Source organism: Engraulis encrasicolus, chromosome 3 (assembly GCF_034702125.1).
Source record: "Engraulis encrasicolus isolate BLACKSEA-1 chromosome 3, IST_EnEncr_1.0, whole genome shotgun sequence".
Taxonomy (NCBI): Eukaryota; Metazoa; Chordata; class Actinopteri; order Clupeiformes; family Engraulidae; genus Engraulis; species Engraulis encrasicolus.
Genome location: NC_085859.1, coordinates 48931262 through 48945818, shown reverse-complemented (window position 1 = coordinate 48945818; position 14557 = coordinate 48931262). Strand labels below are relative to the sequence as shown.

At 40.5% G+C, this 14557-nt stretch overlaps 2 protein-coding genes across 2 annotated transcripts; one reads left to right on the top strand and one right to left on the bottom strand.

Annotated features, from left to right (window-relative positions):
* Positions 1-232: 232 nt before the first annotated feature.
* Positions 233-4580, top strand: mak16 (MAK16 homolog (S. cerevisiae)). The gene is made up of 10 exons (XM_063195596.1): positions 233-418; positions 665-714; positions 798-907; positions 1171-1235; positions 1623-1774; positions 2099-2153; positions 2684-2758; positions 3544-3660; positions 3972-4037; positions 4132-4580. Exons 1-10 carry the CDS (start codon positions 404-406, stop codon positions 4360-4362), a joined length of 936 nt encoding a protein of 311 aa, XP_063051666.1. The 5' UTR covers positions 233-403; the 3' UTR covers positions 4363-4580.
* Positions 4581-8422: 3842 nt separating this feature from the next.
* On the bottom strand, positions 8423-14345 carry tti2 (TELO2 interacting protein 2). The gene is made up of 8 exons (XM_063195594.1): positions 14186-14345; positions 13387-14091; positions 12426-12612; positions 11845-11937; positions 10080-10264; positions 9555-9698; positions 9276-9432; positions 8423-8977 (listed from the first exon to the last, which is right to left on the bottom strand). Exons 2-8 carry the CDS (start codon positions 14052-14054, stop codon positions 8861-8863), a joined length of 1551 nt encoding a protein of 516 aa, XP_063051664.1. The 5' UTR covers positions 14055-14091; positions 14186-14345; the 3' UTR covers positions 8423-8860.
* Between the last annotated feature and the right edge of the window lie 212 nt (positions 14346-14557).

Below are 14557 nucleotides of genomic sequence, written 5' to 3'. Positions count from 1 at the left end.
ACCGCCCCCACCAGGTCTGGAGCATAAATTCCATTGTTAATACAGAAATAATTATTAATGGCTTCAAATCTGAACCTACATTATGTTTTATTTCGAACAGTTTACTGACATACATTAGTTCGGATATGCACTCAGCAAACCCTGCACTGAACAGCTTGTCACTTCTCAACCGGGAGATGGAGCTAGCGGACGGAAAATGTACCGGAAATACATCACCAGCAAACCGGATATCACACAAAAACGTGTCAAGACAACATGGCAGCGTACGAGGAGTTACATGTGGCTCTTGTGTAGATTACGCATTTTTGTACTATAATTTAGACTCTGGGAATCATCACGATTGGATTAACGATTGAGGATTAACAGTTTATATACCTAATAACCACAACAAGAATTTGCCAAAATGCAGCACGACGATGTAAGTCCAAGTTTGTCTTTGAATCTTTGCGACACGTGAAGTAGCTTACAGTTACTGTTTATGTCGGCTACAATCCATGTTTTCGTAATTGTTTGTAAAAGAAGACAGTTAAAGAGTATGTTACCCATATGGCTCATTTTTAAAATCGCAGTCTGAAGTTACAGTTGTTTATAAACGGTTTATTGTGAACGTTTTTTTCTCCAATCGGCTGCCCGACTCAGTTTGCGACTTCCTATTTTCCTACAGGTCATATGGGACATCATTGGAAATAAACAGTTCTGTTCATATAAAGTAAAGTAAGTTGCTTTAATTTCTACACGTATTGCTAGCGGGTTTGCTTGCAATCGATTTGGTAGTAAGTTTGTTGTCTTTCCTCCAGGACCAAGACGCAAAGTTTCTGCCGCAACGAATACAACATAACAGGCATTTGCAATCGAGCGTCTTGTCCCCTGGCCAACAGTCAATATGCCACGATACGGGAAGAGAAAGGTGAATATCCATTTAAGGCCATTAACTTTTTTCATCACGACCCAATTTAACTAATATGTGTTAATCCTTACTAGCCAAACAAACATTCATTATCAGTCCAAGTGGCTAGTAAGTTTTCTTATTTACCAGCCACGCTGAATTTACAAGCATTTGACTGGTTGGTGGATGTTAATTTAGAACCACTGTAAAAACTGAATTTATGACATACATACGAGGTTGGGTTAAGCATTTAATATTTAACATTTTAATAATTATGTTGTCAGGTCAGTGTTTCCTGTACATGAAGGTGATCGAAAGGGCAGCTTTTCCAGCACGTATGTGGGAAAAGGTAAGTGACTGTTGACATTTGTCAGTACACTCATTGATAACCTAGTGCAGTGTTTCCCAACCTTTTTTGTCTTGCGTACCCCCTAAGCATCTTAGTTGTGCCCTGAGTACCCCCTAATTCATGTTCTATATCGTTTTCTCTGTCCTGATGTGACTGCTCCAGACATTTGTTACAATAATAACATTTTTCCAAGTACCCCCTGTGGTGTGCTCGCGTACCCCTAGTGGTACACGTACCCCTGGTTGGGAAACACTGACCTAGTGTACCCTTTGACTGTCCTATTTTGCACAGTGAGAAGCATAGAATAGTGTTTCTCCAAAGTCTCCGAATATGTACACTTATTCCTATGATTCAGCGTGTGATGTTTTGTATCTTGACCTTTTGCAGGTGAAGTTGAGTAAAAACTATGAGAAAGCCCTGGAACAGATAGATGAGAACCTCATCTACTGGCCCAGATTCGTCAGACACAAATGCAAACAACGATTCACAAAAATCACACAGTACCTCATCCGGATTCGCAAGCTCACGCTAAAGAGACAGTGAGTTATTGAACCCTTTCATCCCTAACCTCTTAATTTAACCTCATGTTGCTGAATATAATGGCAGTCAGTTTTGCATTGCATTCATTCTTAGATTTTAAATAACCAGGAAAGTCCCAGTCGACATTAAAAAAAACTCTTAAAGGGCTTCTTCTGGCCAAGAGGCAGCAAAAGTTACAAAACTTGACAAATGTAACCTTATCATGCAAATGTTCGTATTATACCAGTCTTGGTGACAGATTTTGCAGAAATTAATTTTGTTGTGGTTTGAATTGTTTGTAGACTTGACCGATTGAGTAACAATTCTACACTTTTAATTTACAGGAGGAAATTGGTACCCCTGAGTAGAAAGGTAGAGAAGAGAGAGAAAAGAAAAGAGGTAAGTGAAGCTGAATACGTAATGAAATGATAGACCTTCATATGAAGCCTGCACACACACACACGCACACACACAGCTGGTCATTGAATTTCTGTAAATTCACGTCATTTGATAAGTTTGGGGATTTGGTTTTTTTTTCCCCAATTAGAATTTTTGTTATACTGTGATATTTTGTAATGTGAAATGAAGTCTTACAGACTTCTTTGTCTTTGGCTTGTTTTCTGAAATAACATTTCTTGTAGCCTATAATCCCCTTGTGATGGAGTGACCATCACTAGGGTTGTGTGGGTGTGTTCTGAATAACATGCCAACGAGCCTGGCTCTTTGGTGTAGCGGTCAGAGCCCCAGTTTACTACCCCAGAAGGTCTGGGTTCAAGTCCCAGCTGGGCAACTCTACTCCCCTTCGCTACACCCCTTTTCTGAGTTGATGGCATTGAGTAGCTTATCTAGCTTGCTCCCTCTGTCTTTTCATAATTGTCTGGTTGAAAAATACAACATTCATGATTTGAATTTGATTCAATTTCTTTCAGGAAAAAGCTCTTATTGCTGCACAACTCGACAATGCAATTGAGAAAGAGCTGTTGGAAAGACTGAAGCAGGGAACAGTAAGTACAGCTCTGACACTTTTATCCAGAGGGCATTTGTTTTATTCATAAGGAAACTAAATGACTTTTAAACTCGTTGTGTAGAGCCCAGTACGAGTAGTTATAAATTATGATAATGGCCCATGTCTGAACATGGAATGCAATGTTGTGATTAGTGTTGCACCGATACCAGTATCGGCCACGCCCCAGATGCTGCACTAAAATGGTCATATCAGTATTGACGCGTACCAACAAATGGGGCACCGATAACCATTTACAGATGCTCATATGACACTTGAACGCAGCCTTGAACTTAGTTATTGTATATCAGAGGTATTTAAAAAGTATAAAAAGTTCACTTTGTACAGTATTTGTCTTTTTGCTGTTTCACAAAGGTAAGGAGCAGCCTGACAAAGCCCTGATAGCAATGATGTTACATCCAAGTAGTAAGCTTAGCCTATGCAGCTCTTCATATAAACACTGTAAATACATGTCAAACAGAGAAGTATCGGTATCGGGGCCAAGAAAATGGTATCGGTGCTCAGTGTTTTTCCCCAGCAAAGAGTGAATAGGCCTGTTGACTGGCCCATCTGCACAAAGAAGCAACTATTCTAACTTGATTATTGCTGGAATGATCTAACGTAAAAATGAAATGGCATCAGTAGTCTTGCATATTCATTTCTGACCATATTTTTTTTGTAGCGTTCCTACTCGGTCCACTCCTGAAAATTTCATGAATGAGTTAATATGCATGTATTTAAAAGGTTGGCAATAATGTTAATGTTGATTCTGACATTTCGTTTCAGTATGGAGACATTTATAACTTCCCCATCCACGCATTTGACAAAGCACTGGAGAAACAAGATGAGGAGAGTGAATCAGAGGAAGAGGAGGGTGAAGAAGAAGAGGAGGAAGATGATGAGGTAAAATGGATTACAATTGTATAATGGATTATAATTGTACAGAAACTTTGCTATACCCTTAGATCAGTTTTGCAATGTAATACGACTTTGTGAAATATGTTAATAGTTGTCTACCAAAGGTAACCTTTTTAAAAAATCATTGCTGAATTGACTGGAATACTGGTTTTATGATTGCCACATTAAGCCATAGTAATATGCTTAACACTGAGCACATTCACTTGGCCACATTAAACAGATTACTGGCAAACACAGTTGTTTTGCTATTTTTTGTGAAACATTTGGAGCACAATTCATGTATTTTCTGAATTTAGGATGTTGGACAGAAGGAGTTTGTTGCAGAAGACGAGATCGAGGAGAGTGATCTTAGTGACTTTGAGGTGAGGTGTCATTTGACGTAACCATAAAAGTAAAAAGTACGTATCACTTCCCTCTTAAGATTATCCCCTAATGTGGTTCAATTTAACACTTCAGGACATGAACAACCTAAAAGGAAGCAGTGATGAAGATGAGGAGGATGACGAGGAAGAGGATGATGATGAGGATGAAGAATCCAGTGAAGAGGAGATGGACACGGATACAAAACGCAAGGTCGTTTCGAAAGGAAAAGCTCCACTCAAAGGACCACAGCGAAAGAAGCGTGCTTATGTGGAGATTGAATATGAACAAGAGACTGCATCTGCTGCAAAGCAGAAAACCACATAGATACTCCACACATGAACTCCTTTTTACTGTGCGTATGGGATGGACATTTATCAAATTCTCAGTGACTTCAAACAGCAACTATATATCCCCATGGATCTGTCTGGTTTTGAAGCTGTACAGTGTTCTGTGTTATCACACAAGACATTCTTGGGGGGGCAAAAATCAAGCCAATCACAGAGAACCCTTGTTGTATTAAGTAAACTATTTTAATGTCTGAACAATTTTTTTTGTTCGAAATGTGTTTTATGAAATAGTTGCCTAGTGCAGTGGTGAGCCTTGCTTGTGTTCATTCTGGGTGGTATACTAAGAACATGTTGCAGGCATCGTTTAGTTAAGAAAATGAGTACGCCAGGCTCTTCTATTAGATGATTTACCTCTACTACAAAGTTAACTTAACCTGGTTTACTGCCGAACCAGCTTCATAGTATACCCCCCCAGGGCTCCAGACTAACTTTTTGCACTGGTTGCGCTGGTGCGCCTAAAATTTTTTTTTAGGTGCACCAGCACAAAATTTAGGTGCACCCAAATGTTTTCACCAACCCATACACACACGCACCTCAGCTTTAAAAAATAATAATTAAAAATAATAACAATAGCAATAATAATAGCAAGAATAATAATAATAGGCCTAATAATAATAATAATAATAATAATAATTATTATTATTATATTATTGCTGCTATATTTTAAAAGACCTGGAGCCTTTGATGTGCTATAGGCTAGTCCAAATGTGCTCCTTATAAAAGACATGACAGTAGGCTACCTAACTAACACATCTTGGCTACAAGTAGTTTGGCTGGTTGAAAAGACCAAATTAGTAGCCTTTTAGTGAGTATGTGTTTGACTAGTAAGATCAACATAGCCTACCAGCCTTTTCTGCAATAAGGCTATGCACACGGCACAAGCACAGACTTACAATATGAAGATAGATAGATGGATGTATAGATTTTTTTTTTTAACAAACCCTGCTAAAAATGTCATGATTTTTAAAATCCATAGACACAAATAGCATAGCCTTAGCCTAGCGAGCCAGACCCGTACAGCAAAAAGCTGTACCAGGGTCTAGGAGGGCTGGGCAGCAGTGTGGGCGGGATAAACGGTTGCTTCAGCACTCAACGCCACGCAATTGGATGGCAAACAACCAATCCCCACACACTTCTGTGTAACGTCAAAGCTGTCTTGTGAAGCGGCAACTCCAAGCCGTCGTAGCAGTGAATGCGTGTGATCACCACAGCCACAAACAAGTTTCCTAATAAATCGTGTTTTCACTTACATAGTTCAAAAATGCCTCGTTTTCAACCACACGGCCCTTCTTGATCATCCAGCGAAATGTTGAGCAATTTGGGGCTTGTTAAATGGTTATATTTATGATTGTTGTCAACATGGCATGTTCGGTGTTAGCTAGCTAGCTGTATACCCATAACTAATACACAGCTGGATATTAGCTCTGTGTAATTGACGACAGATTGGCTAGCCGCTAGCTCGGTAGACTCTAGGTGTCATTCCCATCTATTTAGTAAGCGACTCACAGACTTTCAAAGCTCCCAAATGTCTCGTTTTTAATGACATGGATCTTATTAGAATTTGGGGCAGGCATATAATACAAGGCTGGATACCTAGCTCTGTGTTCGACAGGTTAGCTAGCCAGCGAGGGCCCCTTTGTAGGTGGAGCGGCAAATTCGAGCCGTCGTAGCAGTGAATGCATGTGATGACCACAGCCACAAACAAGTGTCCTAATAAATCGTGTTTTCACTTATACAGTTAAAAAATGCCTCGTTTTCAACCACATGGCCCTCCTTGATCAACCAGCGAAATGTTGAGCCATTTGGGGCTTGTTAAATGGTTATATTAAGACTGGATACCTAGCTCTGTGTTATTGACGACAGGTTAGCTAGCCAGCTGGCATAGTCTAGCTTGGTAGACTATGCCATTCCCATCTATTTAGTAAGCTACTCAAAGACTTTCAAAGCTCCCAAATGTCTCGTTTTTAATGGCATGTGTCTTATTAGAAATTGGGGCAGCAATTTCATTCTACACCTACAGTAGTGGTCTGATAATAGCGCGTGACTATCTGGTCCTGTAAAATGCTCAACTTAGCTTACCGAGCTAGTTTAAAACATCGAATGATCAAATGGTATTGTGATTGTGTTGTGATCTATTTGTGTCCGATAAGTTCATGGTGTATTATTACATCAATCCATGTCAGACACGAAATGTATTATCATCCAGGCTTTTTAAATTAAGTGCACTTTCGTGCTGTACGTAGCACGGACGGACACCATGCTTCTTCTTAGAAAGTTTCCTGTTTACTAAGTAGCCCGGCCCCCCTCGCGATTTGATTGGCCCTGTCATCGGATAACTTTCAGCCTCGCAAAACGACCGGGGTCCGCTAGACTGCCCCCGGGAGCAAATTCAATTTGCGGTCGCTAGGGGCGTCTAGATTTCTAGGCTAGCATAGCCTATGTTTACAGTGGAATCTGAGGTGAGTTGGGTTTTGTCTATTTCCCCATTTTTGAGCGCTCTCCCTCTGCATAGGCCTAATGATTGTGGTATCTTAGCAAGCGCTACGAACAGACACGACAGCACTAGTGCGCTCGCTCGCTCACTCTCTCTCTCCCTCTCTCTCGTGCTGTCTCGAGGTGCATGAACGATGCCTTGCCGACTGATGGGCAGTATGTAGCCTGCCTTAGTCGCTATCAAAAAACTCTCACAGAAGACCCGACAGACAAGCGCGTCACCTGTTGTTTGGCCAGCTCTGCACGCGGCTGAAACGGGCAATTATCTGCACCCGTCTGCGTGTTTGTGTGACAATGTTTAATATCCTCAAGCCATTTAGTTTTTCCCCGTCATTGTGACTCTCTCGTGTTTAAAATATCCTCAAGTTATTTTGCTGTTTTTACCGTGATTGTAACTCTCTTGTCCGTTGCAAAACTCGCCTGGTTGAAAACACAAAACTCGCTGGCACATGAGAACTCGGATAGTTGAGCGAAGTCGAACATTCTATTCTGAAACGTCGGGCTGCCTGTGAACGAGGAAGGGGGAGAAAGCTACCGGTAGTTCAGCGGAGTTGAAGGAATGGCCGCATCGACACGTTTTATTGTGTGATGATGGACCACTACTGTAGAATGACTATTAATTTTATGTCCATTAAAACGGTTGTTTGATAATTGATTTTGTTCTACTGATGGCTGGTCGCACCGGTGCGCCTAAAATATTTTAAAAATATTTTTTAGGCGCACCATTGAAAAAAATTGGGCGCATATGCGACCAAATTGGTCGCACTCTGGAGCCCTGCCCCCAGATGTGAAATGACAGTTAAGAACTGACAGCTCAAGCAGTTCAACATGGTTGACATTACACTCCCTCCCAACAATGCTGATGGTGACTTTAGCCCGGTGAACTCTACCTTCCTAATCACAAAACAGATTGGCGTCAAATAAATTGCTTGCTTTTCATCCGTATTCATTCTATTGATGGCTATATCATCATATAGTACACTCTCATTTGCATATTTTATAAGAACTGTTTGCCCACTAGAGTGAACATTTCTGGGAAAGAAAAGCAGCCACTATCAACCGAAAAGAAAATGGAAAATGGTGCATATTTTGGGCACATTGTTAAATGTAGTATGTTGAAATTGCCAGAAATCAAGGTGATTCTCGACTCTTATTGCACAAATCAGTCGTGGCACATCAATGACAGCACCATAGATCCCATCATAGACCGTACAGTAATCTGATTATGTATGGTTTTGCACTAAACATCCTCGAGTCACCTTAGAATCAAAATATTTATGAGTATACAGGGCTTTTTCTAGGAATTTTTGGCATGAGGGAGCATCATGGCAGGTTGCGGGGGGGTGAAGGGGGAATTTACTAGGGGTGCTCAAAAAAGTAATTTAAATATTAAAAAAAAGTATGAGGATGCACCCGCGGAGGTATGAGGGTGGAGCGCCCCTATTTCCCCGTTCAGAAAAAGCCCTGAGTATATGAATAAATGTTATTTTCTCTGCCAAGCCATATCCAAACGCAATCTTTTACAAGTATTTGCTTCGGATTAGTGCATGTTTGTGGTTTGGTTTTATTCATCATTGAAGTACAAAAGTTACTTTATTAATCCCAAAGGGAAATTAATTAGGTGAATTAAGTAATCAAGGTAAACAAAAATGCTCTTGAAAGTATGATAAAACAGGTGTGTCTACGTATGTAATCAGGCTTAGTGTTTGATAATCAAAGCCTATTGTGATTACTGTAGGTTGGCTTTGAAATCAAGGCAAAGAGTATGTTAGTGTCATATCACTTGAGTAAAAAGTAGGCCTGTTTTTTTATTATTATTTTGCTGGTGCACATCAAAGTTCACTGAACTGATAAAGCACACAAATAACTTAATAGCTTAAAGTTATGACAAAATCCAAATGCTTGTCCAAAGTTCCTCTGAAAATCAAATGGCTGGGTCCAACATTTTGAATATCAGTCCTCTCCCAAAGTGTCTCCTCTGCTTAGCAGTAACCCCTTGTACTACTGCAGCCATCGGGTAGCGGTGATCCAGTCACCTTCTGAATGCAGTCGAGTACAACACCACTGGCACAGGTGTCATCCACGTCACTGAGAATGGCCTGCAATGTCAGGAAATTAATTACAATCACTGAACTCAAGGGGAAGTGTAAATGTATTTCCAAAAATGGCACGATATCACTTTAAGGGAAAGGTACAAGCTTTTGAAAGATGAGTTTAACAAATATGCATTTAGTAACAAGAACCCTTTCAAAATCAAATCAGTGCAAACAAATGTTTTATTAATGAAGCCCCAGATGTTGAAGTGTCAATGAGTCAGCTTGTGTCCCCGGAGGCTCTAGGGATAAAGGTTTTGTAAGGTAAATGAGAGAGGTGTGAAGTGTAACTAAAGGAACATACTCGGAGTTTGCCCTGTGAGCTGTAGTCAAGCAGCTGGAGACAGCGAATGGTTTTGTCCAGGACAGCCGTCCTGACATCAGGAGGTTGGCATTCTCTGGTGACATCACAAAGTAGCCTCAATAAGCTCCGCCCTAGAACAGGCAACCGGCATTCCATCCTGACAGACAAAGCAGAACATTATCATATAATTTCAGCTGAAATGCTATTGACAAATGCTTTCTATATTTGCATGCAATAACAATTGGATTTAATGACATTATGTAATTTGGATTAATATACCTTGGCCAAGCAACTTGAATGGTCTTTTCCAATGCTGCCAGAATAGCTAGCCTGGTTGTTTCCTCTGGGCAGTCTGATATTTCCAAGTATCCAACAATGACCATCTCTAGGCGTTTAAGGTGGCGAACAATTACGATGCCCATCCTATGGAAATATCCAAAACAATGTGCCATTACACAAACATTTGCATGCACATACTGTGCTACATACTCATGCATGTGATGTCAAAAGGACTTCGGTATTTTGAAAGGAGCCTCATAAAACAAGTCATCATTATTATTCTAAAAAGGAAAAATCTGGTGCCACACGGATGTATGATTTATTTTTTAACAGTGGACTAATGTGTCAATGACAACGTCTTCATTAGAGACAGTTGTAAAACCATTAGTCTGTGTACTGTTGAAAATAAATAAATAAGAAATAACATCCATCTTGCACCACATTTTCCTTTTCATTTTATGCCTTGTCCTGTTCTGTTTGCAAGTTTTTCCTTTGCTCTCTTATCATTAATATTATTAAGGTCACCTGTCAATGAAAGGAGGAAGCATGGTAGCATAAAGGCGACGGAGAGTAATCTTGTCCTCCATCTCCATGTATGTGAGGACATGACACAGCACTTCATCGAATCGATTCCTCCTCCTGGGACAAGAGATGTCTGCCGGGGACTTTTCCAGAACATTCAACAGATCGAAAATGCAGGGCAGGACTACCTGAAATGAGACAGTTGAATAAGTTGGCTCAGTAAACTAACACTCAATATAAAAATTCAATGTACTGAAATGTAGCCTAGTACAGTGGTTTTCAAATTGTGGGCCGCGGCAAGTTGGCAGGAAAAGTATAGCACAATTTTTATTTAAACTGCACTGCATTCTTGTAGAACATGCTAAAAGTGGGCTTGCCTTTTGGGCCAAAGCAGTTTTTTGTTTGTTTATAAAACAGTGTTGTGAGGAGAGACAAGACACTGGCAGCCAACCATGTGAGCTAGATTTTTGACCGACAGCGGTTTCCAACAATCAGAGGTTGAGTTGTGTGAAGCCAGAGGAAAACAAAACTGAGAACTCATGTATACATGGTTTTTGTTTTGTTTATAAGTCACGCAGCCAGGGGAAAACAAAAATTGAGAACCCATGTATAGCAGTTGTAGTAAAAAATAACATAATCTAACTTAGCTAATGAACACTGAAGAGTAACTGTCAGAACCCTTAATTGACAACACCTGTTCTGGATGACTCTGGTAGGCCCAGCAGCTAACTAATTAGTCATCACAGCAAGCAGTGGTTGCCATTGAGTAATCTACAGCAGAGTTCTAAAATTGAAAAAAAATGACAGTTACTTTTCAGTGTTCCATGCCTCCCTTAATTAGCCACACAGATTCTGTAAGAGACCAGATACGCCACTGGTTGATTTCACGGTGTATTTCCGGTTTCCGAAACGAGGCAGGTTTGTATTAGTTCTATGGCAGATTTAGAACTGAAGGGGCAGTTCCACCCATAGATGTCTTCTATACACATCTATAAAAGGGATGCGAAGAAAATAGTGTGGCATGACCTATGTAAGGTGGGCCTTGGCTGCAATATACCGGTATGTGGGGGGCCTTGACATGGTAAAGTTTGGGAACCCTTGGCCTAGTAAACTAGATGACACCACCTAGAGGCAGAACGTCTTTTTGCCTGGCAAGTTGGTAGAGTGCTGCACCATCTGAGGCAATCCAAAAGAACACAAAAGCCATCCTTCGATCATAACACTATCTGTGTGTAACAAAAGCCATCCTTCAATCACACCACTGTCAGTATATATCAGGCTGTTCTCTGTTCGAATCTGTGCAGCAAGTTAACAAAATAAAGGCATTTTAATTAAAGAAGATGAGTGCCTGGGTTTTCTACAACTTTTTTGAAATCTGTGCAGCAAGTTGTTGAGGAAGATTCAGCAGCTGGTTTCATGGTTCCACCAATTAATGATGCCACAGCTTCACTAAATAGAGTGGTGCCAAACTAAACCTCATGTTATAGTCTGGCTCACCAGTCTACTTACTTTCTATACAAATTCAATATTCAATTTAATTAATTATTTACGTCAGACACAAATGCATGGTCCATATCAAGGTATACAAAAGACAATTCAATATATTGACTTAGTGATTTAACTGCCAAACACTATGAAGCAGCAATTCTACAACAGGAACAACTCTTTACAAGTCACACACATCAGTTTGCAGGTGGCCCATTACTGGTTAATGGAATATTTCAGAGATTTCAGGGAGACTGTATTCATGAGACTGTAAGAGGTGTACCTGCAAGAGAGGAATCTCAGAAGTGTACAGGTGGTTGAAGAGTGCATGGTAGAGCACTTGCGCTCTATTGAACTGCCGAAGGTCCGCTGCAGGCTGATATGACAGAAGGCGAAAGTATCAGTAAAACATGGAAGCAATAAATTATACTGTATACAAATTACAACCACACATATTGGGCTACACAGGTTTTCAACTGTTCCCCTTTCTATATTTCATTTGTCCACAAAACTTTCCGTTTGCCTTATAAACTAAAGGATGTTGGAAGTGTCTTTTGGACAATGCATGGTAAGGGCCAACCATTTAGCTACAGCCGCCTCGTGCTAAATTTTGGAAACTCCAGAAATATTATCAAAGCAAATGCGGCTGATGCATCTGGCTGATCAAGCATACCAGTAGCCTATTGTTTGCACTTGAGGAGTTCACTGGAAAAAAATGTAATGAAAAAACACAATGTGGAAAAACCACAATAAATGTATTCGTAACATTTTCTTTTCTTATATAATTTGACCATACCAATTTTCCTAATGGATTGTTGTAATGGAATGAATTGTTAAGCTTATACAATTTCGTGTTAGTCTTACCACGTTCAGTATAATGTGATGCAGGCATTTGACCCCCATGACCTTGTTGTCCAAAACATAATCATCAGAGATCAATAGAGACGGAGGAAAGACGGTGTCCAGATGATCCACTAAACTCGGCCTCTTGACCTGCACCAGCATCCAGAAGAACACGTGTCTTGTGGCCTGGTTTCGTCTCCAATTGTCCCTAAGACACATAAATAAAGAATTATTAGCTTACATGAAACTTCACTGATGTACACACTGAAGTTCTACGGTCCACCTCTCTATTAGGCATTAGCTGCCATGGATTATGATGTGATGACACAATTACAAATATTATCATTATGACAAATGCTCAGAGATGGAAGAAGTACTGAGGTTGTGTACTTAAGGAAAAGTAGAAGTACCCTGCAAAAAAAATACTCAAGTGAAAGTAAAGTTGTACACCAAAAATGTACTTAAGTAAAAGTCATAAATACTAACTTTTAAATATACTTTTTGAGTACAAAAGTACAAGTATGTCTGCCTACTTGATCCAATAGGAAAAAGTTTCTGCAACGGTTTTCGGTTCTATTTGAACATGACTATGGAGTCCTGTTAATGTTTTTTAAAGTATATTTTCTGTCTGGGTGTCAGTTTGAAAGAGGGGCTTGAACCCACCTCCCTGCCCGCAGCTGAGGCTACTCAAATATCCAGGAAACACAACAGGAAAACCTAGGATAAATGTAACTAGTAACTAAGTCCTCTTCTAGAAATGTAAGGAGTAGAAAGTACAAGTAATTGTCAAAAAATATAATTGAGTAAAAGTAAAAGTCTGCATTTTTATTTTTACTCAAGTAAGTACAAATTCCAGAAAAAAAAACTTAAGTACAGTAACGAAGTAAAAATACTTAGTTACGTTCCACCTCTGCAAATGCTATGTTTTGGTAAGAATAGTGCCGTAAAATAATATAACCTTGAGTAAGCTTTATATTCTCACTTGGTCAGCTGTGGTTTGAGTATATCCATAACAGCTCGGACCAGTCCTGCATCGTCATCTGCACTGCTGCCACACATCATGTCTGGAAAACAGCTGTTGCCTGTTGCCTGAGCAACAGCATCCAGCAGAGCAGCTGCATCCTTCCTGGAAGCCTCACTGGTCCACGGTTGGTCCTGCAGGTGTGTCGCAGCAAACACCGATATGCACGGTGCCAGTACCCGTGTAAGGCACCTCTTTGCAGTGCAAGATGTAGGTGCAGGGTTGTGGCCCAAACGAAGAAGGAGAGCCTGCAGTACAGCAGTCACTGCACACGCTCGTTCAGGAATGTCTTGGTAAAGCTCAGGTGCTAGTGTTGCACTGTCCGTTTCACAAATGGGCAAAGCAGCATGGCATATCAGGGATTGCACAAAGTGTGAAAACCAGCTGCTTAAGTCGGAATCAGGAACGTCTGGAAGAAGCCAACTGCTATCTGCCACCCGGAAAAGTTCCCCAGTTAGGTCCAGTATGACAGCAACTTCTGACCATGTCTCTGACTTGAGCTTCACCTGGATGTGTTGAAACACCCTGGCGACTGAGCAGTCATGATCGCCAGATGGTTTAGAGATTGTCAGAGGACTGATATCCGCAGGAGGAATGTGGAGGTTTTTCAGAATTGCAGATAAATCCATGTTTGCTATTCTTATGTCCGCGCACCAAGGGTGAGGGCTGTGCAACACAACACACGCATGCTACATTTGTCACCATACAATTGTCCTCATAGTTAATTTGGGTGTAATAAATTCAACTCGATTAAACTTACTTTGTAGTGCTTACGATACGTAGGTCAGCTGGGATGGGGTTTCATTCAATCATGCTTTTCTGACTATGCTCTATCATCTTGCAAACAAGTTTGTGCATTCACCTTCCATGCTGAATGGTAACAAGAAATTATGTCCGGGTGGAAACGAGGCGATGTGATTAGGTTCCGCCTTAGAAAATGTAGGCTACATGTTTCTTAGGAGGAAACCAGAGGCCCTGCCAGCTAATGAACAAAAACATTTAGATGCATTAACTCTAACTTAAAATGTTGCATGTTGGTTTGATTCCCATATCATGACAGCAGTCCAAGGCACCTGACTTTGTTGTAGACTGGAACCAATACCCTGCCTGTAGCCTACCTAAAATTGGTCGC

Coding starts and splice junctions, on each gene's coding strand:
- tti2 (XM_063195594.1), bottom strand. CDS start 14,054: ATGGATTTATCTGCAATTCTGAAAAACCTCCACATTCCTCCTGCGGAT. Junction 11,938..12,425: donor ATCACATTATACTGAACGTG/GTAAGACTAACA, acceptor CTGTCATATCAG/CCTGCAGCGGACCTTCGGCA. Junction 9,699..10,079: donor CTTCCTCCTTTCATTGACAG/GTGACCTTAATA, acceptor ATATTTCCATAG/GATGGGCATCGTAATTGTTC.
- mak16 (XM_063195596.1), top strand. Junction 1,236..1,622: donor CAGCACGTATGTGGGAAAAG/GTAAGTGACTGT, acceptor GACCTTTTGCAG/GTGAAGTTGAGTAAAAACTA. Junction 4,038..4,131: donor GTGATCTTAGTGACTTTGAG/GTGAGGTGTCAT, acceptor TTAACACTTCAG/GACATGAACAACCTAAAAGG.